We start from the raw sequence: 27585 nt of genomic DNA, 5'->3' as shown, positions 1-27585 counted from the left end.
TTTATAGCCCTTGGACATGGCTCTCGCATCACTATTTTGCAGGCAAGGGTAGGTCAAGGGCGTGGGCCAAGGGCGTGGACTGGGTGGCTCAGGCTTGTTTTGCATTTCCGAAGTTCTTGGGGTTCCTCCATTCCAACAGCTGATGGGTGATTCTCTTATGAAATTTGGTCTCCCTTTTTCTGTATCCCCGAATTCCTATCTTGATCTATTGTACTGGAGGCGACTCTAGTTAACAATATTATATATTTCAAGAGAGCTAGAAGAGAGGATTTCGAATGTTTCATCACAAAGAAACGAAGCCAGCTTTTGATGGAGGGCAGAACCGAGTCAGCGGGAGACACGGGGTTTGGGTGCTTGAAGTCCATTGAGTTTTACATCAAGCCACACCTGAAACCAGCCATACACCCCTATTTTTTCTTTTTTTTTGCTTACGTCAGCTTGTGTCGTTGAGAACAAAACAGTTCTTCTAGGCATCACAGATTTCTCTAGGGAACACAAGTTGTGATCTGAAGCGACTGCAAAGGTTCAGGCACTAAGACAGTGGTAGAAACTGGGAAGGGAGGGGTGGAGCTAGGGAAATAAGTAGGAGGAAACACCTGGAAGACGGGGTTCCTGAAAAAATACAGCGGGTTTGAGAAATGGACGCAACCAAAGCAGAGAGATGGTGCTCAGATTGGGGTAGCCAGGTCAGTACAGGAACTGAGTTAGGGTCAGAGATGCAGAAGAATCAGAGTGGAGCCCAAGACCCCCGGGGGCTTGCCGACGGTGCGGCACTGCGGGTGGAGGCAGGGCAAGCCAAGGGAAACCCTCTCCTTTGGGACCCGTGAATGTCCTACTACAGATCCATGAGGAAAGTGAATTGCATGTTAAATAAAACAGCAAGCAACGGACTGGCAGGATATGTATTCCAGGAAGAAAAAAAGCAGAGGAATTACACACCAGGGAACCAGAACCAGAAACAGGGCTTCACCTGGAGGAAGCAGGCGGCAGGTTCCTCTGTACCAGCTCGAAAGAGTCAGCGCTTACCTTATCCAAGGCGTGCAGGAGGGGAGTGTGTGAGTGTGTGAGAGAGTGTGTGTGTGTGTGTGTCTATGTGCACGTGTGAGCCCTGCTAGTTCTTAGGCAGGAAATGGGGGCCAGGGACCCCTCTGGTGTCACTTCTGGGTCTGGGAGTCAACAGCTATTGGGCCCTGATTTCCCAGGCACTCATTAAAGATAGGTGCGCCCTCCCCTCCCAGGACAAAGGGGCATTAGCCTGGGTCCAGACAAGGACTCATTCTCCTGCAGAGGAAGCTGCCAGGCTGTGGCTTGGCAGGGGAAGGGGAAGGCTCTGCGTGCGTGCGTGCGTGTGCATGTGTGTGTGTGTGCATGTGTGTGTCCCTACCGGCTTGTGTCTGTGAGGGAGGGAGGAGAGGGGCATGAGACCATCTTGGGGTGTCTCCAGGATGTTGCCAATCCAGAACCCGGGGGGCTGTCCGGGCTTGAGGGTTGGAGTCACATGTGTAGACTAGGCTCCTGGCCCACCTCCGGGAACTCGGACCACTAATCCCCTACAGGTAGGTGAAAGAGCAGGGGGCGGTGAGGCATTCCAGATCAAACGGAACCTGACGTCCACCTGCTGGATCCACTTAGTGCTGGTGTCAACAGACACTCAGCCAGCTGCCATCAGGCCCCAGGACACAGTGCTGTGGGTCTTGCCATCCTGCTAGGATTCCTGACTTCCTGCAGAAGTCACTGCAGTGGAGGAGAAACAGACTTGGAGTGGTACTGACTGGTTCTGGAGGGCCTCAGCTCACAGGCTGCCTGGCCCTCTGTGCCTCCGTGTCTTCCTTTACAAAACAGATAATAACACCTGCCGCGAAGGGCTGCGGGGCAGGTCAAAAGGGAAAATCCACCCCAAGTGTTAAATGGCACCGTCAGTGCAGGGCTCTAGTCTTTATTTCCCAGCCGACTCTGAGCAGAGAAAATTGAGGGCTTACATCAGCCAGGTCCCTGGGTGTCCTAGCAGGCGCTGGGGAAGAGGAGTGGAAAACGGATCAGAGAGGGAGGAGGCTGAGGGCCCGGAACCCAGGCAGAAGTCTGTAGGTGGAGGGCCGCAGCGGGGCCCTTGGCCTGGAGTTGGGGAAGTGATTTGAAGACATTCTCCGCAGGCCTCCATCGCAGGCTGGGAACCAGCCGGCTCTGCGGGGAGGAGGTGCCAAGGAGGGCTGGCAGCTCCAAGGCCAGTCTTAAGGGTGGCGTGCGTGCGGGGTGGCCTCGGGCAGCCGCAGGGGCGTTTCTTTAGGCTGTTTGCGGCCCGCGTCCAGGTGTGGTCACCGCAGCACTCACACCAGTGGCTCCTCGCGGAGCCCAGGGCGCACGCGACCCCGTGCAGGGACGCGTCGGCGTCCCTCCCTCTCCCCGCGAGCACCTCGGTCTGCAGACAGGGCTGCCATCCCGCCGACTTTGCCGGCGCCTCCGCCCTCCTGCTCCGCGTGACCTTCACTAGGTGCTCGAATCAAGTTGCGGCTGGCTACCCGCGGGCGGCGGGCCGGACCAGCATCCAGGGCCGAGAGGGCGCGGGCGGCGGGGGCACCCTGGACCCCGGCGGCTCTAGGGAGCCTCGCCTCCCACCGCCGGCCGATCATGCCCCGCGGGCCTGAGTGCGGTCTAGCGGTGGGGTGCGGGGGAACCTGCTCCACCACCCGTCAGACGCCGCCCGGACACCAATCCGGGCTTCGCGCGCACTGTGCGGCTCCGCAGCCGGCGCCAGGGGCAGCGCAGCGCGGACTCTACGCGGCTCCCTGGACTCGGGGTGCGGGGAGCCAGCGCGCTCGGGGAGGTCCCCAGGGGCTGTCTCCCCGCCCTCTCTCCAGCGCTCCCGGGTGGACAGCCCTGAGGCTCACGGCGGCAGGGGACAGGCACGCTTCCCGCACGGGGGACTTGGAGACCTGCCTGCGTTCCGCGGTCGACGCCGCACCAGCCACGCGCGCAGGCGCCTGGACTTGGTGGCAGGTTTCCCATCGACACCGGAGCAGCATCGAATTCGCACTCTTCCCTTTCCCCAAAGAGACAATAAACCTGTTTTGGAGGAACAGATTCTCTCCCCTGCCCGGGGGCGGTGAATCCCCCAGCTCGGGTTTGTGGCCCCCACGCGGCGGGTGCCAGTGATGGTTCCAGCGGTCGGGTACCCATTTGGGGTTTAGCTTTGCTTCATTGTCGACGATTTCCCACGACACACTCGCTAGCTTTTGCAGGCAGTGCGGGACCGGAGGCGTGGGGAGCGCGCGCAGCGGAGCGCAGGCAGCGCGCGGGGTCAGCCGGACCCGACGAGCGCCGCGCGAGCATCCGGGAGACCACCAGGCGGGAGATGAAGGCCACGGAGCTCCCCTCACCCGGACTCGCCGGCCCGCCGCGGAAACCTCGAGCCGTGCTGCCTGACTGGACCCCTGGGACTTGGGGTCAAATAACCTCCAAGAGCCTGCGCGTGGCTGTCCCTCCTCGCGCGTGTCTCCCCGCCCCGAGTTCGCACAAATCTTGGGCGTTAGGGTGTCAGAAGCTTTTAGTTTTGATCAATGCAAAACGATTTTCTTGCTAAAAGGCCCAGCTTCTTTCTCCGGGGCATTTTAAAGGCCAAGTTCGACTAGGGAAGAGGTGTCTGGCCTTCCCATCTTTTGGGGTTAGTGACCTCACTCCTCAGTTTGGGGCGGGGGCTGAGTGCCCACTCTTGCCCAGAGCGTGTTTTTTCTCCCTTTGAACGCTGGACGCCTTCCTTGTTTCTTCCACTGAGTACCCAGCACTTGTGGCTGAGGGTCCTGGTGGGTTCCCTTCCTTCCTCGCCCTTCTAGGAGGCACTACATCACCCGACACTTGCTTGTCCACCCAACATCCCCCGGTGCATCGCCACGCCCTAAGGTTTCTTGCAGGGCATTTGGCAACCTCTGGGTCATTTCTGGAGGTAAATGGCTCTTCTGCCAGGTTCCCGGGACTGGCTGCATTTGCCTTGGCCTGGCATGTCAGCAGTTGCTGGCCCTGGGGGTGACCTTCGATGATCTGGCTTCTGGAGTGCTCAGCTCACCTGACTGTGCCGGAGGCATTTCCTCTAGTAGGAGGTGGAGTGTGTGCAACAGCTTTATTGGGGAAGCCAGGAGGCCCCAGCAGGATGAAGGTTTGATGGTGTTGGGGACAGTAGAGAGAGCTCACAGAGAGGAGAGGAGAACACTGTTAGGTTGCTGGTGGACACTGAAGCCAGAGTTGGTGAGCGTGAGGGTCAGGGAGGCAGGACTCTGGGCAAGGGAAGGAACGTCAGGCTTTGCAGGCAGAGTGGAGGCCAGGAGGACACTGGCAGTGGGGAGCCCAAGCCCAGTGAGGATGGTGGCAGGTGGGCAGAGGGCTGGCTCTGGTCTGGAGAGACCAGACATTCTCTCCCAGCACACTGCCACCTGCGTTTTTAAAGATTAGTATCTTTTTTGGTTCCTATTAATGCTTTTATAACAAAAGAAGAAAAGTATATGAATCAGCCATTATGAAACTTCTTTTGAAGCTTCTATTTTTCAGTCCAGGTGTATGTCCCACACAACCAAAAAGTTAAGAAAATCCAAAGTCAAAAGATGTAGGATTAGGGTGGTATTCATATTTTCTCTTTATAAGAGGACTCACTGGAGCTTCCTTAGGACAGGAGAAATTCAGAGATGCACACTTTCCCCCTTAGCAGGGAAACTGAGACAGTGCACGATGACTTTCTGTTATTTCTTTATGATACTGAGGGGGTATTTGGCTAAAAGACCTCTACAGAAAGAGGCAGTCTTGATTTTTAACTAGACGAGAGAGTCATGAAATCCAAGAATGTCAGTTTGGTGTTATCTGTTAGTACCAGAAAGCCTTCACATTCACACCTGGACGCTTCTCGGTTATAATGGGCCGCACATCAAATAAGCGCATAAACCCATCATCACTTGAAAAATACCATAGACCAGAATAGCATTTAGCACCCCCAGGGAGCGTCTCGCCCAGGCTGGCCTTTCTTCAACATGCTTGCCGACCGGCAGGAACCGATGGCGAGCATCCTGACAGTGTCCTACTGCAGTATTGCTCAGTCGCAGCAACTTGGAGCTTGGTTTCTACTCAGCAGGTAAATAAAAAATCCTAAGTTGAACCATAAGGTGGGAATGGCCTGTGATAAGTCTGGTCTTCAATGTGGAAATGTGGAGAATAAACATAACCATCATAATAGGTTAGCCTGCAGTGAAGCAAATAAAGTTCACATTGACAAGTATAATGAGAAAAATAATACTATATATTTTATTTTCCAAATTTTTTAAAACAAGGGAAGCTTTAAAAAATGTTATATGGAACTGCAGTGTAAAAAACAAAAATTGAAATTTATAATTCCAAATATATACATGAAATTAATAGAAAGTCAATCTCAGGTATTTAAAATTTGGTATGTAACACATTTTGAGTGAGGGGTTGCTTTTGGCTATATTTCCCCCCCCATTTTTTAAGTTGCAAACTATATGTAACAAAATCCTCCATCTTCACCATTTTGGCGCCTACTGCACAGTTAGTGGTTTTCAATACGTTCATGTGTCGTGGGACCACCGCTGGCCCCCATCTCCAGGCCTTGAGACTGGACCTCCCCAGCTGCCTCCCCTCCCTCCAGTGCCTGGCACCCGTCTGTGCTCTGTGACTCCTGTAAGTGGGATCACACAGTATTTGCTCTTCTGTGTCTATCTTACTTCATTTTGCCTAAGGTCCTCAGGGTTCATCCGTGTCATGGCACGTGTCAGGATTTCCTTCCTTTTTAAAGCTGAATAATGTGACACGCACACATGCTCTGTTTTGCACGTCTGTTCATCCACTGATGGACACCTGGGTTGCTCCCCTGTTTTAGCTACTGTCTTGAACATGCGTACACAGCTGTGCATGGACATCTCTATAGGAACATAATGACTTTGGGCTTTAAAAAACAGTAGAGTGGGCTCCATCATGAACTTGGCCCCAAGTCACTGGTTTTACTCGGGGGTGGAGGGGGCACAGAAGGAGGTGGGGTCAGCCGGGCTCGGTGAAGTGCCTCTCTGGAGATGATGATTCTCAAGGGAACAGAAGGCCAGGCAGGTGAGCCTTGCCCAGTAACGAACCTCTGACTAAGTGCTGGCTCGTTGGCACGACTGTGAAAGCCGAAAAGCTACAGAGGTGCCGGTGTCTGCCCTAGACCCCTGTAGCAGTCCTCGGAGGGACCTGGGCACCTGGCACAGCAGAGCCTCTGCCGGGGCCAACTTGAGAGCCTGGGCTGGAAGGAAAAGTGGACCTGCCTCTCTCCCCCTCCCCCGGAAGTCCTTAGGATGCAAGGTGGCCTTGCTGGGTTGCCCTTGAACAAGAGGAGAGCGAGATGCCCTTCCCACCTGCCATGAACGCCACAGCAGCCAGGCTCCTGTGCGTGCGGCGTCACCAGTGGGAAGTGGCTTATGAATCGTCCTGTTGGGGCGCCCGGAAGCAGCAGGTGGAGGGAGCTTTGCAGAAGCAGGTGGGAGATGGAGCAAGGTCACTCCGGTGGTGATGACGGAAGAGGCGAGGAGCCAGGAGAGCGACCTGCACGTTGGAGACGGCGCGCCTCCTAGGTCTATGGGTCAGTGGCACTGCTGCTGGGTCCTCCACACCCATTCTTAACTGGATTTGTGACATCCTAACTTACGGAGCTCATGTGCTTGTATATTAAACATGACCTTTAAGGCAGGCTACGGTCTCCGTTCTTCTGGATTTTATAGACCAGTAAATGTCAAATAAAACTTTTGGGACTGACATATGGCTACCAGCTTTTATATCAAGTAAGACAATAAAAGGTCTAAAAACGATGATCTCCCATCACCATTTCATAAAGAGGCTTGTTTTAACAACGCGGAGGAAGGATAATTCGAGTCTGCAAACTGCGTGGCCTGAACGTGAAAGAACGCCTCCGAGTTGCCTGTAGCTTACTGATTTTCTGTGAGCAGAAGGAAATTCATCACCCGCGCACCTCTGAGGACTAAGGCTCCTTTGCCCTGAATATTTTGGGGCCGCTGCACCGCCTGCTAATCTCCCAAAGAAGTGGTTTCAGGGCCTTAAGGGAACGCTGAGGAAACCCAGCACGACGGGCCTGCGCCTTGTGTCCATTGCCACTGTGATGAGCTGCGTGGCGAGCGCCAGCTGCCAGGAACTGCCAGCGCTTCAAAAGAGAAGTGAAGAAGGCAGACTGTGGCAAACAGGATCATGGGAACCTGGGGTTGGAGGTTTCCAAGCTGTGAGCTCATCGGGGGCAGCGTGAACCAACAACCTCCGCCTGCGTTGCTTTAATAACTGAGCTTCTGATGAAGGCAAAGCTAATTTGCTTTAAAAAAGGAAAAAAAAAAAAAAAAAAAAAAAGGCTGAACACCAACAATTTAATCCATCTCTAATTTAGTGGAAAGACTAAGGTTGAAAGCAGCTCATTTCCCTGAGGCCACCGTGACACACGTGGGTGGGGTTGGAAGGACTCTTGGGGTTGAGCCTTCATAGCATGTGCTGTTTGGGTCTGAAGGGTCCCTAAAGGTCCACTCGGCCAAGGCTTGCTTCCTAGCGTGCTACCAGAGTGGTGGAGTCTTCAGGAGGTGAGGCCCAGTGGGAGGTCTTAAGGTCACGGGCGGGCAGCCTGAAGGGGGCTGTGGGCCCCAGTGCCCTCCTCTTTTCCCCTTCCTGGTCACCAGGTGTTTGCTTCGCCATGCTTAAGGACCATATTTTGCTCTAGGGCACACGTGGCCATGCAGTCCCTTGAGAAAAGATCCTGGTTTTGTTTTTTTCACTTCTGAGCAATGGCAGCCCCTCCGTGGTACTCCTAAGTCCCCTTTCCTAACAATATTGGAGGATGACCTGGCTCCCTTCCCTTTTCTGCATGGACACTGCCTCCTAATGCGGCCTGCGAGCGTACCCGAGGGAGTCGCAGGCTCAGGTTCCTGCCTGCCTCAGGTCCAGCACCATGCAGGGCTTTGCACACAAGGTTCTTTAGAGATAAGACCTTGCTTTCACCTGTAGCTGTGTCTAGAACAGTTTCAAATAAAATCAAATGTTTACTCATTTCTTCTTACTTAAATAATGTAAAAGTACTATGCAAAATTTTATTTATATAGATTAAACCCTAATAGTTTTATAAAAAGTTGAGGCATTGCTATCTAGCAATCCTATTACTTCAGCATCCTATCTCACAGTTATACGTTTACCTTTGATTTCCACTCTTATAAAATTAACATTGTAACACAATACCATACATTCAGTACTAATTGTAACTTTCATCTGAAATGATTATTAAATAAATTATTATTAAATAATAAAACATGATACCCAAGGGAAAAGGAAAGTACTTAATGGTTTTCCAAATGCTAGTAAGAAAGAAACACGTCAGCGTAGCCCTGGTTTGGGGCGATGACTTGGCCTATGACTAAAAGGCACGTGGGAGAGCAAACCAAAGGTTTTTTAACTGAAAGGATATTCGTGTTGATCTGGTTCAAACCCTGAATCTTTCATATGAGGAAATGAATGTATACCAGGGCAAGTGACTTATCTAAGGTCACAAAAGGTCTCCTGATAACAAATCTAGAATCTTTTCCATTTCATAACACTATAATACAGTCATATTTTTTAAAAGATCAAGTCAGACATGAGCTGGGTATAGTGGGGCATGCCCGTAATCCCAGCAACTGAGGAGGCTGAGGCAGGAGGACCGAAAGTTTGAGGCCAAAGTCAGCAATTTAGCAAGATCCTGTCTCAAAATAAAAACATAAAGGACTGGGGATATGGCTCAGTGGTGGAGAGGCCCTGGGTTCAGTCCCCAGTACCAAAACCAAGAGATCAAGTCAGATATTAAGGAAAGCAAATCATGACATCGGAAACTAACAGACCCTAAAGCAAGAATTTAATAAAAACACACGTTGCCCACCGTGTTCATGATGGGATGGTCAGCCATTGTGCGGGCGTGACTCCCTGGCGTACGAGCTCACTCACACGCTCCTGTCACCCGCTCTGCGTGTTGCTTGTGTTTTCATCTGTATCACTCGAGTTCAATGTTTTCCACAGAAACTTCTCATTGGATTTCCAGAGGGAGGTTTCCAGCCCCTCTTTCCTTCTGGAGCGGGTGGCAATGGGGGCTTTTTCACACAGGGTCTCTATGACTGCCACGTCAGTCAGTTTACTGAGATGGTCCTCATTCTGCTCATTCAGGATGTCCCAGAAGTCTTTTGGTCTCTGCTTTGCTTTTTCCACGGGCCCTGAAAGAACTTTCTTTGGCAGTTGTGTGGGACTGTTCCCATGACTTTTAAAGAGGTCATCAAGAATAGAGGTGTCACCAAGCAAGCCTTCCACAGAAGCATTTCCTAAGGCTGGATTTTCTGCCTGTCTGTTTTCTGACTTGAAAAGGGGTCTGTTTCCTGAGATGCCTGTTCCTGCGAGGTCCTTTCGGTCTTGCGTGATATTTTCTAGCTGCCTCTCCTGTGCCTTGGGGGTGCTGTTGAGCGAGCGGGAGGTGGTGGGGTCTCTGCAGGCTCGCCTGTCTTTCTCTTGAGTAGTGCTAAGGGGTGATCTGGGAGTTTCTGCATCACTGGGAAGGGTCTTTTCCCTACAGGCGCCATAACTCTGAAAGCTAATTGATTTTCCTTTAGATACTTTTGGACTACAAATTTGAGAAATTTGGTTGGTACAATCTTTAAAGGACAAAATTTTAGAATGTGATGGCTTTGCTTTCTTAAGAGAGTCTCTTTCTTCATATTTATTTCTGATATTCTTTCCTTCCTTGCGGGCAGATTTGATGAATTCTGAAGCAGAATCCACAAAAAGTTCTTTGACCTCTGGATACTGAGAAGCATAAAAGTCTCTTAGCATTTTCTGTCGTTCTTCTGAAGTGGCATTAGTTACATAGTTAGCAAATTCTTTTACAGAAGAGAAGTTAAAGTAAGAGGCCATTTCTTCAAATTGTTTTCTAAAGATTGAAGAAAACCAGTGGTTATTTTCATTATATTTTATTTTCAGAAAAATCATCATCAATAATAGGAAAGGCAGAGGCAAAGCTGTGCAATTTTGTCCCTTTAGTATGCCTGCTTAATTCTACAACAAGGATGCTTTTATCATGGCCTTTTTCCTTATGCTACTAGGGAAAATATCTTAGCCCATGAAATCACCAGCTTTCTAAGTTATTCTGATTCATGCTAGCAGGTAATTTCTGGGAATTATGGGATCCCAGCATGCTGTTCCTCCAGTGAGCCAATTTATGACTGACATGAGAATCATAACTTATATTTGAAAATCTATATTGCATTTGAGTCCCATGAAATACTATTGTCAAGGGGTTTTTATGAACAGAATGAAAATTATGAGAAATTTTAATTCTTTCTTCTTTTCCCTTTTTCTATAAATATGACATAGAAATTTTATGAGACTTTTCGATGAGTCAAAAGGAAAGTTGTAAACTCATATAAAGCTTGATTCTTTTTTTCTCAATGATCTAACTTTAGTATAGAAAGATAGCCTTAAAAGTGAGATATTGTTTGAAGAAGTTGCGTTTTTAGTAATACTAATTAAGATACTAATAAACACTGTTATAGGAATGTATGAGGAAATGGGCCTTCTGGAACCTGGTAAGATGGAGGCAGAAAAATGACTCAGTGCCTTGGGCAACAGACTGCTTCTTTCCATTGGTGAGCAAGCTACGAACTGAGATGTGTTCCCCCCCAATTATGCTGAAGCCCCAACAGTCTATCTGACAGTATTTAGTGTTAGGGCCTGTAGGGGGATTAATGGTCATGAAGTTGCAAGGGTGGGTCCCCAATCTGGCAGTACTGGTGTCCTTGTAAGAAGAGAGGCCACAGAGCTGGCCCAGGGGCGTTCTTAGAAGGTTCCAGCTTTCACAGCACATGAAGTAATGGGATGTTATTATTCTACTTATTCATCGTTCCCTTTCTACCTCTCCCCCCCACCTTCCGCCTCCTCTCTGCCACACAAGGACACAGTAAAAAGGAGGGCCATCTGCAAGGTAAAAAGAAGACCCTCACCAAAGACTGAATTGGCTAACACGCTGATCTTGAACTTCCTGAGCCTGGAATTCTGAGGATGAATTTCTGTTGTTTACGTCACCCGATCTGTGGTATTTTGTTATGGTAGCTCAAGAATAAGACAGAGGGTACCGAACTGCTGATTTGAATTTGGGTCATGAGTCAGGAGAACTTAATGTCTATAAATACTTCTTTAAAAAAAAGCCAAAGATGGTGTTATAGCACATGATTAGAAGTCCCAAAGTTTTAGAATCTGCACTCACATTTTATACACTAGTTCCTTTAAAACCCATCCATTCATTCAACACGTGCTTATAGAGCCCTATTATGTGCTAGGTACTACACAACAGAGCTCACAGTCTACCTGGGGAAGAGCATGAAAGTCAAGCCCCACCAGGGCAGAGGTGCTAAGCACAGGCCGGCTGGCAGGGGCACCCACACCAGGGACCACCAGTGGGCAAGCTGGGCAGGGAGGGCTTCTCTGCTGTCACCTCTGGTCAGTCAGGTGAAGGAGAGTGAGGACGCCTCCCGGGAGAGGGAACATGCACACAGGCCCAGTTCCAAGGGGACAAGGTGCACGGAGGGGCAGGAGAAAATGCAAAGGAACAGCTGCCAATCGTGAAGGGTGTCGCCTGATGCAGACAGACTTCTTAGGATAAAATGATGACTTATTTTTAGTGTACATATGTAAAAGTAGAGCGTCAACGTCACCTGTTGTTTTTGCCCCCCATACTGACCATGTAAAGTCTGTTCCTTTGGCGTCAGCGGCAGTCCTAGCGCACGCCTGCTCCTTTCTTTTGTGGCTTCAGATGCGCCATGGCATCTAGCACTCACTCGAGTGTCTCAAATGTCCCAAATCCAGAGCTGCACATGCCTGGCCACAGCCACCCTCATCTCCTCAGAACACTCGCCACCACACGAGCTCCCAAGCATCTTTCTCGGAAATCGCCAATGCTCTTGTTGGAAAGTGAGCATGTTCTTAAAAGGTTCCAGTTTTTAGTTCAAATGAAGTCATATGATATTGTTTTGTTTATTAATCATCTCCAAATCCATTTTTGTGACCTTTCTGATAAATATTTGTGCTTGCAAAGATTTAGTGATTGGCAGGGTTGCAAGCTGATGTCTTTTATTTATCCAAGACTTGGGAGTGTCTTGGCAGCTGCCAAAGAAACTTCACCTCTGCTGGGCCGAAACCAAGACCTCACCCATGACCCTGTGTCTGTCACCTCTGGGAGGAGAGCTGTTTCAAATTCTGTTTAACCTGAGTAATCTGCAAGTAAACTATGCCACATAGTTGCCCCTGACGGGAAAAGTTATGATTATTATTCATTTTATTTTTGCCTTTTACCTTGCTTTCCTAATTCAGGTCTTCAAAAGAACTTTCTCTAAGAATTTAAGGAAATGCAAGGTACAATCAGGGGCATAAGCTAGTCACTTTGCAGGCAAAAATCAGTAAGTCTGAGTAAACTACCATAAACCCCTTGGGGAAAGAGGAAAAAGGGAAGCCAAAGATTGGTATTATTTAGCAAGGGCATCAAAAGTAGTTATGTATCACAGGGAAAACTCCAGATCCTCTCCCTTTCTCTGGGGAAGCAGGGTGGAACACAACCGGAGTCACCTTGTCTCTGCCTAAGCCTTCTGAAGAGCAGGAGGCTGAACACCTCACTCAGACGAGCCTTAATGACGGACCAGAATGGTTGGTGGGGTAGAGGGGGAGTTGGCCTACTGGACACTGTCCTGAGTCAGACGCTGGCACTCTGCTATCAGACACGCTTCACCTCTATACTTAGTATGAGACATTTATTCTCCAGGATTGCTAGACAGAGGGGAAAGAGTCAGGTGCAGTGGCACATGCCTGTACCTAGTGGCTCTGGAGGTTGAGGCAGAAGGATCACAAGTTCAAGGCTAGCCTCAGTAACTTAGCAAGGCTCTGCCACAAAATAAAAATAAAAAGAGCTGGGAATGCAGCTCAGTGAGAGAGTGCCCTGGATCCAATCCTCAGTATATTAAAGAAAAAGAAAAGAAAAAAGAAAGAAAGAAAGAAAGAAAGAAAGCAAAGAAGGAGGCAAAACTAATTGTTATACTTTTATAAAAAATACACACTGCCAAAGGGAATAAAGGCACCTGTGTTCCTTAAAGGCTGGCAAAATGTACATGGGTGGCCTCTCAGAAAAAGAATTGCCCCCAGTGAAAAGACAACCTGCAAAAGTCCTGTGAGCCAGCGTTTGTGCAGACAGGGACATGCCTGCCCTTCTACACCACTGCAGGCAGCGGAGAGCCACAGGCAAGCCACCACCCGGCTTCCCCAGGAGCTGAGGGACTAGCCTTTGCCGGCAGCTCAGGGCCAGTTGCCTGGGAGGTGCAGCCCCTGAGGGAAGCGTTTGAATCCACAGAGCCAGCGTCCTTTTCCCACTGTTTCTGAGGCCACCAGGACAGCCTGGTAGGTAGGCTCCCTCCCAGCTTCCTGTGGCCTTTGCTTCCTGCCTGTGATTTGACACTCCAGATCCTGGACTGACCTTGCTTCCTGCCATCGAGCTCGGTAACATCAATGTGCATGTGGCCTGCCCACCCCCCACCTGGCCCACCCATTTCCATGCTAGCCTCCTGCTCCCAGGGTCGTATCTGCCATCGTCATTACCACCAGCCCCACGACCTCCATGTCCTGGAACTCGATCTTCTGCTCCAGCTCAGCTGCTCCAGCCCCAGGACAGCAGTGCTGCAGCGCACAGGAGGCCTCGGCGCCCTCCCAGGGACCCCTCTCGCTTGCTCACGCCCCTCTCCCGTGCAGCCTGGGTTTACCCTATAACCATCCTTCACTAACATCCTTCAGCGTTCCAGCCGCTCCCGCCCATCCTCACCCCTGGTGAGACCTGGCCATCTCTATCTATTCTGTGCCTGCAACAGGGCAGCTGAAACCTGCAGGATAAAGTCTGCACACGAATGGACGATGGTTGCCAAACTCAGTCTCAGGCGGCGACGTCACCTCGCCCAGGAATCCCAGTCCTGCTACACTAGCTTTCCCACTTGTCGTTCATTTGATGACTTCTCTCCCTCTGGATGACGGCTTTGATTCTAGATTCACTGAGAAAATGCCACCAAGTCTGTGCCCATGATGTGCCAAGTCCCTTCTTTCTCAGGGCCTTGCAAAGGCCAGCTGTGGCCCGTGGTCTGGACACTGCCCTCTCCAGGCTGCCGTTCCTGTCCTCACCTCTGCATGGTCTCTTTCTCCACGAGTCTTCCCTCCACACCCGCGGTTCAGTGATCCTTCCAACTTCAAAAACCCCACGCGACCCCACAGTGCCCTCCAGCTACTGCACCTTTCCACAGCCAAGCTTAAAGAGCTGTCGCAGGGCCTGCCAACGATTCTCTCGGGCCGCCTGTGCCAAGGTGGCCAAGAGCTCTGCTGGCAGCAGCAGTGGACGCTTTCGACTCCACCATCGTGCAGCATTGGGGAAGTGAACCACTCGGCCCTTTGAAACCCCTCCTGGACTGGAGGCCCTCGCATGCCCTGCCCCTCCCTGCTGCTGCTGTTCCTCCAGGACTGGCTCTCCTGCTGTCGCCGTGGGGATGGTGGGGATGGGGGTTGGTAGCTCCTCCTCCCGTCCCCGCCCCCTGGCTGTTCACAGTGCTGTGGTTCTGAAATCATCCCCAGGCTCTATGCTCATAACCCCTGGGTGCACATCCTGAACCCCAATCCCAGAATGGCACGCTCACTGCCTACCTGACGATCCCACAGGATCCCAGACTGCATGGGTGAGATGAACCCCTGGGCTTTGTTTTTCACTCCGAACTTGTGTCCCTCCTAGTTTTCCTCCTTCAGAAGATCCGCCCTGTTGCTCAGGACAGGAAGTGAGGAGCGATCCTGTTCTCTTTTCCTCCCCACCCAGTCCAGCACCGAACTGAACTTCCCCAAGGCACCCCCACCAGGACAGTTCACTGGGGGGCTCCTGGCCATCACCCATCTCCCTTCTTCACCACTGTCTCCCCACACCCACTGTGCCCCTGCCACACCGCAGCTGGAGCCGCCCTGTGGCCAGTCACCCAGCCACACCGACTTCCACAGCTTCCACTGGAACCAAGTCCAAGGCCTTCCAGTCTTTGAGGCCCAACATACTCCAGCCCCGCCTGTCTCTGTGCGTCTCATGCACTGTTCCGTTTATTTTCATGAGTCTACCAGTCCCTCACAGGTCCCTGAACACCCAGCCGCCCCTCCTCAGGGACACTACCAATCTGGTCCTCGGCCTGGTCACCCGTGAGGTTTCAGTGCATACGCCACCTAACTGCCCCTAGAGAGGCGGCTCCGCCCTGCAGCCCACTTCTTTCCTAGAACTCCACTTAATAATGACTCACTTATGTGCTTTCTTACTTTTTAAAACCTTACGGTTCAACGTCTACCCCTTTCCTACCACACTGTGAGCTCCACGGCTGCCTTTTCCTCTGTATATTCAGCACTTAGCATAATGCCTGGCTATTTATTAGGTGCTCAATAAATATTTGATGAATGAATGAATGGAATGTACTGAAGGGCTTCATTTTGTTATATACAATGATTTCATTTAAAAAAATCAGTTCAGGATTATCCTTTTAAAAACATCTAAAACATTTGAAGTTTATTTTTTAAAGTGTGCAAATTCAGACTTTTCTGAAACATTTAGATGTCAGGTAGTTATAATTCAAACAATTTGTATATTTTATTAAGGATTCATACTTCTTTTGATAATTATTGCTAAAGTTTAGTGTTGTCACATGCGACATACCTGCGGATTCCTTTTGGTGTTTCTCCAATTATAAAGGTAGTCTGGTCTGTACGGTGGACTTTTTTCTTCTTCTGACACACAGGGTGTGAAATGCACAGAGGAAAGGAAATGGATCCCTCACTTGGTGGCTGGTCTTTCTTTGTATGTGTCACTGTGTCTGTGTTCACTTTTTCTTTGTATGTCTGAAAAAAGGGAAGGAAACATTATTAAGTGGTCTTTGTTACTTAATATTACATAGTAGACAAACTTCGAAAAAGAAACAATCTTTAAACCATTTTCAACAATCCTACTTTTCAAACTCTGCTGGGTTGCAAGAATATTCATGATTTCAAGAGGTTAACTATGGTTGGTAAATTACAGATGGAATCAAACACTTTAGACCATGGGTAGCTTGTTTCAGGTAAACTGTTAGCAATGGTGGGTTAAAAAATCATTTTAAACAGTATAGTTCCACTTTCCTTGACAATTGTGAATAGGTAGAAAGCCCTTCCCATTCCAAAAAGAGAAATACTGGATACAGTTCAACAATGACAACAATAAAATTATATTGAGCTCAAAAGTAAGGAAGTCTCTAGGCGCAAACAACAAAGAAGTAACACAGGAGTTAGCGGGGGCAGAAACTGAGCAGCTCACAGGGCAGTGTCCTGGCCCACAGGACCAGGGATAGAGGAGAATGGGAGGATTTAACTCCCTGCATTAGAAAATGAAGAAACAAATGAATAACACAGGAGGTATGAAGAGAATATGTGATTTTCACAGTAAAGCCAGGAAAGCCTAAACTAGGATACGGGATAGACACAAGCCGCCTTCTTACTCTAGATAGAATTTTTGGAGAAAAAGATGAAATGCCCAGCTGGGGCCATTTGTGGAGTCTGGGTCTGCAGCACCCTGGTGGCATGGAAAACAAAGCTGAAAATCAACGTACAAAGACTGGCTAAGAACCAGGGCAGATCACAGATCTACGTGAGGGTGAACACGAAACATACCACAGAAAGACTTCCATAACCCGGAGGGTGTTCTGATTCCAATGTGGGCAAAGAGGGTCAGGATAAAAACAGTAAGAACATAGGAAACCCAACACCACGGACACGGTCAGAGGCAGCCACCAGGAGAGCTCATACCTGAGGAACTATAAATAAAGCAACCTGAAGGCATCTTGAAATCTTCATGTGTCTGGAAAGATAAAGATGGAATAGGATCCACTAGCAAGAACAAGGCATTGTATAGTCAGATTTGGGAAAGAACTAAAAGCAGACTTAAAAGAAGTATAGTTTTGAAATAAAAAACAGACTCAATGAATGCAGTATAGGAATTTAAAAAGAAGAAAAGGAGGGAAATTAAGAGTCAGAAGACATACCAAAATTTCTAAAATGCTAGAAGAGCAGAGAAAATGGAAGAGATAATGTTAATGTGGTAATAGTAGAAAATTAAAGAAGGCATAAATCTTCAAACCAAAAAAAGAAAGAGAATCCCTATTGGTAAAAATGAAAATACATCTGTATTTTGGTAGATTACATATAGAGGGAATACCTTAAAAATTACCAGAAAGAAAAGATAAGGAATCTGCAAAGAAGTGACAAACTAATATCAGATTTTTCATTAATATCACCATGACCAGAAGATAATAGGATAATATCTTTAACATGCAGAGAGAAAAAAACTGTCAACTTGGAATTCTATACCTAGTTAAACTAGCATTTTCAAGCATACAAATACTACCATAGTTTAACAGACATAGATTCTTACTAACGATATAATAATTATTAGTTCTTTTGGCAGGATTTCAATTGGACAGAAGTGGCACACATCCAAAGAATATAGGTAGGAAAATATTTTAATTTCTCAAGTATTCACTAAATACTTATTATGTTTCTGCCACCATACTATGCATTTGACCTATAGAGATATGAATGTATTTACATCTATAAGAAGGTCCTACCCTCAGGGGGTTTAAATGTTAAGCCTATTTAAAAAAATAAGTGGCACATTTAGCTTTTCTTTTTTTTATAAGACATTTACCTATGTAACTTATATTCAAGTTCATTTTTATAGAAAAAAAGACAAAAATGGTATGTTCTTTAGTAGCAACCCATTTCTAATGAAAATAAACTGATATCTTTAAAAGTTTTGTGGCTCAGATGCACAAACACAAAATATCAGGTGACCAGCTGGAACTATGGCTTTGCACTGATCAGTAATATTAAAGATACTTTCCTTAAAGATTTAATTTTTTAAAAAAATTGTACCTTAAAACATTATTAACAAAGAGAGGAAAATGGTGACTCATTAAAGGTAAGTTTAAAAGAGATCTGATGCATTATTTCCATCACAAAACAAGAGGAACATTCGAAGTTTCTAAAGGCTGATAACCTTAGATGATCCCCAGAAATAATTTCTCATTATTTTGAGAAGAGATGGAAACACTTACCTGAAAGTAAAGAGAGTAAGCAGAAAGACAAGGTCAACAGGACACTCTCTCCTCACACACACAAATGCCTAAGGCCTTGGAGAAATCACACCAGACAGTGGCAATTCTCAATTATTTACATGATCATACTAGATCTTTCTGACCATGGCAGCATTACAAAGTTCACATTTTGTATAAATACATTTTTTAAAAGTCATTTTTATAAATTTGTGAGGAACATTCAGCCTTTGCAACCACAGCTATCAGACAAGTGGATCTTTACAGTTTGACAAAGGTTCCATTTTAAAACCTGATTCTTTCAACCAATAGTAAAAAGGTAAAATTATTTTTCTCAGTATCCTAGCTTTTATTTTTTTAAAAATCTATCTAGTTTCAGATTTCCATTTTATTAGGTGATGTAATATGATTGTGAAACGAAATTCTGTATTTACCTCAGTTATCGTAGACAGATCTGAGGAATCCGTGTGCCTGCAAAGGTTTATTTGGAATGGCAACTCCAAAGGCAGAGTATATAAAATGCATAGGGACCAGGCGGTGGTGCACTGGTTTCCCATTGCTGCCCCAACAAATCGCCACAAACGAATCAACTTTAAATAACACAGACTCATCATCTTAAATTGCTGTAGGTCAGCAAGTCTGATGTGGGTCTCACTAGGCTACTCACTGGGCTAACATCAAGGTGCTGGCAAGGCTGGGATCCTTTTTGGATGCTTTAGGGGAAAATCCATTTCCTCGCTTTTCTAGCTCCCAGAGGCTGTCCACAATCTTTGTTTTGTGGTCCTCTTGGAAGCCAGCAGCTCTTCTCTAACACTTTCTCCAAGGTCACATCACCCTCTGACCTCAGCCAGGAAAGGTTCTCTGCTTTTAACCACTAAGATGATTAGAGTGGGCCCATCCAGATAATGCAGGATCGAAGGATCCTGGTTAGCTGGTTAGCATCCTTAACTGCAGCCATGTAATGAAGTCATCTCAGGGCCACTGATTTAACCTTCATTGCGTCTACTCCCTTTTCAGGTACAGTAACGTATTAACAGGTGCCAGGAATTACTTCATGGGCATATTTGGGGAGGGCATTATTCTTCCTATTGTGGGGGGGGAGTGTGGACCCTTAACCTGGGTTTACCTACCTTCCCAAGGTTCTGTAGAGGGTTTCAGTGATTTCAGAAGGGGTGTCCATGAATCCTAAAGCTGTACACACACCATTCAGACTAAAGAGCCTGTGACTTTCATCACATTCATAGGGTGTATGTGACCAGAAAGATTTCACAACCGCTGTTTTAAGTGGAAGTATTGTTGATGTAATTTTCAAAAAGTCTTGTTTTTCTTTGAAAAACAACACCCGATTTAACTTGTAAACATTTTTGTGTTCTTGTTAGAGAGTAAAACCTCACTGCTTTACAGTAAGAGTGTGGTCCATCCTTTACCATAGCTTATCCAGGGAAAATAATGCCCCTGTGCAGCTGCAGTTGTATGACAGTCAGCATTTCTTATTATACAGCCAATGACAAGTTCCATGGCCAAGATGAAAAGATTCCAGATTCTGTGAACTGGATTCGAAGTCTGTTCATTACCACTTAGGTCACAGCTATGTAGCCAGGACGCTGAAGTGGCACCGTGCAGGAGCATCAGTAATGGAGGCTCAGGGAAGGAGGAACTCAGCAGAATGAGGCGGAGCAGGAACTGAAAAGGTGAGAGCCTGTCTTCACATTAGGACAGAGGAGGAAAAAGCAAAGTAACAGCACCGCTCGCCCCTCTTTCCTCCGGGGGCAGAACGGACAACTAGAGTGCTGGGTGTGTATTGGATGGAAAATGCTGTGCTATGCTTGTACCACGAAGGAAGAGAACAGAGCTCCCAGTTTCTGTGAACGCTCCCAATTGTCCCTAACTTTTTCTAAAAGGGACTCTTCAAAAGTATCTACCAAGAATTAAAGGTACTAAACTCTGTGATTCTGATTATGGTTATGATAATAAAACAAGGAAGAAATCAGGAAGATAAGAACTTTGTGCAGCTGGGCATGGTGGCATGCACATGTAATCCCAGTGACTCAGGACACTGAGGCAGGGGGATCACAAGTTCAAGGACAGCTTCGGCAGCTTAGTGACACCCTAAGCAACTTAGCGACACCCTAAGCAACTTAGCAAGACCCTGTCCCCAAATACAAAATACAAAAGGGACAGGGATAAAGTGCCACTGGATTCAATCTCCAGTATCAAAAGAAAAAAAAAAAGCAGCAACAACTTTGTGCAGTATTTGTACAGTAGAAGTATTTCTGTTAGTACTCTATTTTAGAAAACTTCAGGCTATTATAGTATAATTTATCACTTAGTAATTGCTATGTGCATGATTATTTTCATGAATTATTAGACATTGCTTAGTATTTCCACTATAGTATTTACATGAAAAAAATCAAATTCTACTTTAGGCATCAGTATTAAAAATAAAATCTACTACGAAATGTAAGAAATGCAGTAACCACTCTCAGATAATATAAACAGAGTTAAAAAAAATCCATTTGATGATAAAACTAATTGAACAAAAAATGGGGCTGCTTGTGAAGTTGCATTATCACCAAATATTGAAGTAATATTCTAACTTCAAAGTAGTAGCCCCTCTTTCTTCTTTGGATGTACATTCTAAGATGGAGCAGTCAGGCAGAACTGAAAAAGGAGGGAAAAGCCCTTCCTCCTCCAGACCACAGCTAAGTCTAAAAAGGCAGAAGGTAGACTAAGGTTAGTTATATAGATACTAATCTCAGTTATATCATTAAAACTTTAAACATAAAATGTTATCTTTATAAAAATAATTATTAAAACAAAATTCAGCTTATAATTTAATCCATCTAAAACATTAAACTATTATATCTAGAAACGGTAATTGTTCTAATATATTCTGGCCAAAATAGTCTTTTCACTTAGCCATGATTAAATGTTAACTTGAAATGGCTCATTTGGCCACGAGTGGGGGCACACGTCTACAATCCCAGCTACTCTGGAGGCTGCGGCAGGAGGACTTCAAGTTAGAGGCCTGCCTCAGCAATTTATGGAAACCCTGTCTCAAAGTAAAAAAATAAAAAGGGCAAAGAGCTGGGAATGTAGCTCAGTGGTAAGTGCCCCTCGGTTTGATTCCTAAAAAAAAGGCTCATTTCCAAGATAATATCTGCTTTGACATAATTTTGATAGTTATCATAGTTGGCTTTTTCTGATATACCTATAAAATGTGTTTGAAAATATAAAGATTACTCTTTACAAATATATAATGCATACATTGTTAAATAATATTGTATTATTTTAAATTATAAAAGACATACATTAGGATTACAATAAATATAAGGACACTTGTAGGGAAAAATGCTAGAGATGTGTTTACTGTGCACTTCCTCCCTCCCACATCTCAGGACTTTAAAAATATTTTGTTCTACTTTATGTATCATATGCTCAGTTGATTCTTAGATACTGTACATAGTCTATAAACTTGAAACTCCAGGTGATTCAATTCAATCCTTCTGCAGTTAAGAAAAAGAAATAAATAGAAAAAAAAATGAGTCCACACTAGGTGTAATAATGATCCATAATTCTGCATATCTTACCCCTTACTGTAAAGTTTTAGGTGTACACTGGATATTGCAGGAAAGTTCCCTTCTTCATGTAGCCCAATGGGATAAAACATTCAAATGACCTTTGATATAGAGTACTCTTTTTTATTCCTTTAAACCAAAAGTGTACTCTCTGCAATTCAAAAGTAGATCTAATAAAGTTGCTATACTTTCATTAAAACAATAGCTATTTATTGAAAGTCTGAACTAAAAAAAGTTACAGATTTTCAATATGAAAGGGTAATAAAAATCAAAACTGACTCTTAAAAACACTGCAGAGAGCAACTCTTGATGTCAGGGCCCTTAAAAAAGCAAGCGAGGAAGACCCTTCCTTCCTCAGAGCCACATGATCACATTAGCATTTTCCTCTTTACTCCACTACATATGGAATCTATGTTTGTATACTAGGAAACTGCAATGAAATAGTTCAGGGAAGGCTTAAGGAAATGAAAAACCCTCTTTCTGTTAATATTCATTGAAGTAAACAGTGATTTTGGAGGTACATACTGAAGATCTGTAGCGGGTACCTAGGGAGAAATAATATGGAAATGAGAAGAATTCACAGGGATGAAATGGCTGATGTTAAATGAACTAGAAGGTCCGGCTCTGCCCACTGCGAGTCCTGAGGGGAAGATCAGATGTTCTGGTTCTAGATTACTGAAGGACCTGCCCATCACCTTGCCCTTGAGAGGGGCACAGGACTTTGAAAACACTAAGGTTTCACCATATGTGGCCACACCCGCACATTAGCCAGATCACACCCTTTTGGCCATAAATCCTAAAATATCAAGTGCTCTTTGATTTTCCTTCTTCATTAAACCTTAAACAGTGAAGTTTGAGGCAGCCATTCTTTTGTTTAACATCTGTTCAAACAAAAGATTAAAAAAGAAATTTCTCTTTGGTTAAGGGCCAAGCCCTGTGAATACACAGAAAGTCATGAACTTGCTTATCTCGCTGCAAAGTGGGGCTCAGGAGGACTAGAGAAGCACAGAGCATGCCTGGAGAGGATTCATTCCAAGGGCACAGGACAGTCGGAAATGACAAGCACTTTTGAGGATCTTTGCACAAGTGTGCCCAAGGTGCCTGCCTGTTACTGAGATGCAGCTTTTCAGAGTCATCAAAACCCAAGGCACCATGAGCCCCCTCGGAATCTCCTCAACTCACTCTCTTGAGAAAAGCCAGCTGATCAGAGAACCACCACAAATACTATCAGAGGCACATTTTCTGCACGTGTTTACAAATGACATTCAAATCTGAAAAAAATAAAACACTAGGATTCAAATCCAAAACTTGCTTTGGGAGGGAGACTGAAGTTTGTAACTATGGTCTGTTTTTCTCCTGGAAGACGTGATAGCTTGGGCCAGAGAAAGTCCTTTCGAACTCGTATTTGCTTTCTGAGCAAGTCACCCGGGACTACCTCATACTGGCTGTCCTTCCACATAGTGGAAGTATCTCGTAAAAAAACATGTATCAAATTAAATCAGTGAGAAGTAGTTTGCAGTCGACCCATAAGGCTCTGTCATTCATGGTCACAGCAGTCAACCCCGGGGAGGGCCCCTGAGACCAGTGGCCCCTCACCAGCCTGCAGACAGCAGTGGGGTTTTCGCTAACAGCCTGTCCTGCATGGGCGGGCAGTCTGGTAAATTCCCTTCACTACCTCCTGTGCTGTCTGAAGCTATTTTGATTGTTTATATCTTATCTTATCTATTTAGCGGGTTGTATGCTCTTCTAACCCAGACAGAAACCATGAACATCGTTTCGTTGGGGGTACTAAGTCCTGAGTCATATACTCTTCAGGTTCTCAATAAACTCACACAAATAACACAACTAGGGAAAATTAATTTTTGGAAGATATTTACCAAAACACTTTTATGAAAAAGATAAAATGTTCTTCTGGTTGAGGCACTTGTTTTACCTGTGACAGGTTAACTCTGCATACAGAATGAAACACTGGGATGTGGTTTTCCAACACACTTTGAAGCATTTAATACTTAGTAGCCTATTATAAGAACTGTTCACAAATTAAAATTTGATTCTGATAGTAACCTGGCGACAAGATAACTGATACCTCTAAAATAAAACATCAATTTACCAGCAAACTTGTTGTAGAAGCAGGAAGAGTTATCTTAACAATGTTACAGGGGATATTATCTTATCAAAAAATTTGCAAAAATGGCATGAATTTTAGTTTAGACATATTTATTCTATCTGGTGCTGATCCACACACAAGATTAATGCATACATTACATTTCCCACATCTTTACAGAATTTCTTTGAGAAGGCTTTCCTCGGTAGCCACTTCAATTAAAATTGGTAAGCTCCAATTGGTTACCTCGGTATTAATTTAGGTCCTGGGAATAAAAAGGCAAAGATTCAGGTTCTAACACAAAAAAGATTCACTGTCCAACCAGATAAATGGTGGCAGACATTGTTGATGGCCTTCCCAAAAGGCACTGCCTCCCTCTTTGTTGTCTGGTAAAAACTGGGATTCTCTTAGAAATAGGCTCATGGAAGGCGGGTTGATCTCTTCAGTTTTAGGGTGATCAGCCACATACGAGCCAAGTCCGTCATGTTTTTTCAAAAAGAGTTTCCTCCTCAACAAAAGGAGAGACACAAGGGGACTCACACCTTCCTGTCCTTTGAGCATATTTATTCAAGAAAACTAGTTGCTGAGTTGTGGTAGTAAACTGGTAACACAAAGCAAAGGGAGCAAAAGTTGACTTACTAAGGACAGTGGGGCAGAAAATGAAACAGTCCAAATCTTTTTTTTTTTTTTTAGCAAATTTTTGTTGCTTTCAGACATTGTGTGATAATCTGTCCAGAGGCTTTTTATCTGGAAGCAGTTGGGAGTCTTCAGGAGGCAAGCCAGGATACATCCAAGTTGTAAAGGATCTAGAGCCTAAAAGACCAGGTAGGAGCCCTTCAGTGTAGTTCATTGTTGTGTCCACTGAGAAGCAGATGCCAAGATGGGATTGTATGAATTGGAGATTTATTGGGAGAAAATAGCTGTGAAATATGAAGGAGAAGGAACAGGGAGAGGGAGTGGGTTGGAAGAATCACAGAGTGAAGCACAATTCTAAGACAGTTTTGGTCTGATTGTTGGAGAGTCCTCATTCCAAAGTTGACCAAGTAAAATTCTGTAGGAAGCCTTGGTTTGGGACTGAGCTTCTGCAGTGGGCCCAACAGACCAATATAGAGTTTAATCAGGAAGTTTTAGCTGGTTGCAGAAGACCCTGGAGTCAGTTAACTCATTAGGCTATAAATAGTGAACAGGTTTTAAGCTGTAACTAGTTGACTCGGCGATAGCCAATTAAGTGGTTCTGTATGGCTGGAGCTGTTTTCCTGTGAAGGCGGACTGATCACATTGTTGGTTGAAGTTCTCAGAACTGCTCTGGTTCTGGGAACTACCTGAATCACTAATTGCTTTTGTTTTGCTCAAAGAAGGTACACTGAATTTAATTGTTCCAACAGATTTTCCTTTTAACACCCATTAGAGAATTCCTTGGCCTGTGGGAAAAGACCCCTTACTATACACATGTATCTGAATAAATTAGGAACAGTAAAAAATTAACAATAAAATAGAACAATTATAAGTGTATAAATATAACTTAAAATTCGTGGATTATTCCTGGTGTTTTTTGTTTTTTTGTGGTACTGGGGTTCAAACCTAGGGCTGCCAGAGTTTTCAATGTAATACTTTTGGACCATTGTTAAGCAAAACCATGGTAAGTGGGTTCTACTGCTGCTGAGCTCAGAGACTAACTGGCAGCAGCCCAGGGGAAGAAGGGAGTTTCCAGTGATGGATCAGGGGGATGATGGTGCTGGTGCTGACTATGCTCCCTGAAGCAGGAGGTCTGAGGGTGTATATATATATTTTTGGTACCAGGAATTGAACCCAGGGAGGTGCTTAACCACTGAGCCACATCCCCAGCCCTTTTTATGTTTCATTTTGAGACAGGGCCTCACTCAGTTGTGGAGGCTGACCTTGAACTCACGATCCTCCTGCCTCAGCCTTCGGTGCCTCTGGGATTACAGGAGTGTCCCACTGTGCTCCGCCTGAGAGTGAATTTCTAAGGCCATGTAGGGGTGTGTAATTGGGTTGATGCCGACGTGGGGACCGAGGCTTACTAAGAAATGTTGAGCTATTGGTTTTAGTTCAGCAGCTGTTTTCTCTCTTCCTGACTCCAACACCTGGCACCTCGGGTGCACTTAGGCCCTTTTCACAGTGGGCTGTGCTATGTGGAAACTCTGTCTTCTAACAGAGCTGCTGTGTGACAGAAAGCCTTTGCTTTCCCCTCTCTGCCCTTCTGCCCTTCCCTGACCCTTTTGCTGAAGTGAAGTGTTGGCATCAGATCTGCTATTTTGCTGCCGCCATTATTCTGCCTCCCCCACACCACCTTACAACCCAGATCGTTAGCCCGCAAACTTCCTACCCAGTAATTGGTCCAGATTGTTAGCCGGCGAACCTCCTCGCCAGCCACTGGTCTGTTGTTACCAGCCTGCAAAATTCCACTGCTTAAGAATCCAAATCTTTATGAAGTCAAAAACCCTGAAAATGCCTCCTTCCAGACCTGCTGCTACATGACTTTGTTCAGTGACCTAGTCTATTGCCTACTTTTAGATGGTTATTCCATGTCTTGTAGCTTGAAATATTCTGCAGATATACAGACGGTATTGCATTATACAACGTCCTAAGTGCTACAGCAGCCATACAAACACACACAAAGATGGGGAAGAAATTTATGCTGCTCTGGAGGAGACTTGGGGGAGAGCTGTCACAGATGACAAGGGCAGGAATTCAACAGGCAGCCACAGGTGAAAAGGAGTTTTAGCAAAAGACCCACAGAAGCAAAGGTGTGGAGGTAAAGTGTGCTTGGAGAATAGGTCATAAGCTGGAGGTTGCCCAGGAAGAGCCTGTTCATCCTGTATCCCTGGGGCCGGGCACAGTGCCTCGTACACAATTAGTGGCAATAATCCTGAATAAGTGAGTGTCTTGAATGAAGCCAGAGAAGTGGGTTAGGGCCAAACTGAAACAGGTCTTGTATGTCATGGAAAGGTCACAATAAGACATGTCACAGAACTCTGGAAGATAGCAAATTTGGCCACATAGTGACTTTAGATTTGTTGCTAGATGATGTGTGGGTAGGGACATCTTTCTGACACAGTTCTCCACGTCCCTCCTTCATGACTGGGTTTCCTGTAGTAGCACTATGACCAACTGATGGCACATAACCAAAGAAGATGAGGAATGCCAGCATTGACGCTGCACAAACACGACTAGACGTCACGTTATCTGTCAACGTGCCCACTTGGACTTGTGAGGCTGGGTGGAGGCGTGGCTGTGGGGATCTGCCTTGAGTACGTTCATGCGGGAATTATCAGGAAGATGAGCTTTCTGACCCCCCGCCGCCGTGCTGTCCTTGCCACTGGTGGTATTTACTACAGTGTATGCTGTGGTCCCTAACACACCTGGGAACAGAATACACACACGTGAGGTGCCACACCGATGACGATGACTGGCACAGAGTGGTGCTAAAGGAGCCTGGAACAGACTGATTGTGGAGGGAATGGAACTTGACCTGGAGGATCAGACGGTAGATGATACGGCTGGGGGAGAGGCTGGGTGGATCCACGGAACACCTGGAATGCCACTCTACGAAAAGACTCCAATGTTCTCCTCTCACCACAATCAACACGGAAGGCTTGGGAGACCAGAGTGTGAGGACTTCTCCCCACCAGCGAGCAAGGAGCCAACTTTGCAGCAGTGGACACCAGTT

The 27585-nt window shown here is 46.2% G+C and overlaps 1 protein-coding gene across 2 annotated transcripts in view; it reads right to left on the bottom strand.

The window, feature by feature from the left end:
* Positions 1-5266: 5266 nt before the first annotated feature.
* Positions 5267-27585, bottom strand: part of Ercc6l2 (ERCC excision repair 6 like 2) — a 112354-nt gene continuing 90035 nt past the window's right edge. The window contains exons 18-20 of one of the 2 annotated variants that reach the window (XR_007105151.1): positions 15788-15969; positions 8927-9961; positions 5267-7345 (exon numbers count right to left, since the gene is read on the bottom strand). Coding sequence is in view for 1 of the 2 variants with exons in the window: in XM_047526133.1 (XP_047382089.1) it covers positions 9001-9961; positions 15788-15969 (1143 nt within the window). In the remaining variant the exon portion in view is untranslated. Of the gene's footprint in view, positions 7346-8039; positions 9962-15787; positions 15970-27585 lie in introns of those variants that run through there. The other variant, XM_047526133.1, reaches the window with a different exon arrangement.

This window comes from Sciurus carolinensis, chromosome 15 (genome assembly GCF_902686445.1).
Source record: "Sciurus carolinensis chromosome 15, mSciCar1.2, whole genome shotgun sequence".
Lineage (NCBI taxonomy): Eukaryota > Metazoa > Chordata > Mammalia > Rodentia > Sciuridae > Sciurus > Sciurus carolinensis.
Note: the sequence above shows the minus strand (reverse complement) of the source record. Positions and strands in the feature narration are given on the sequence as shown.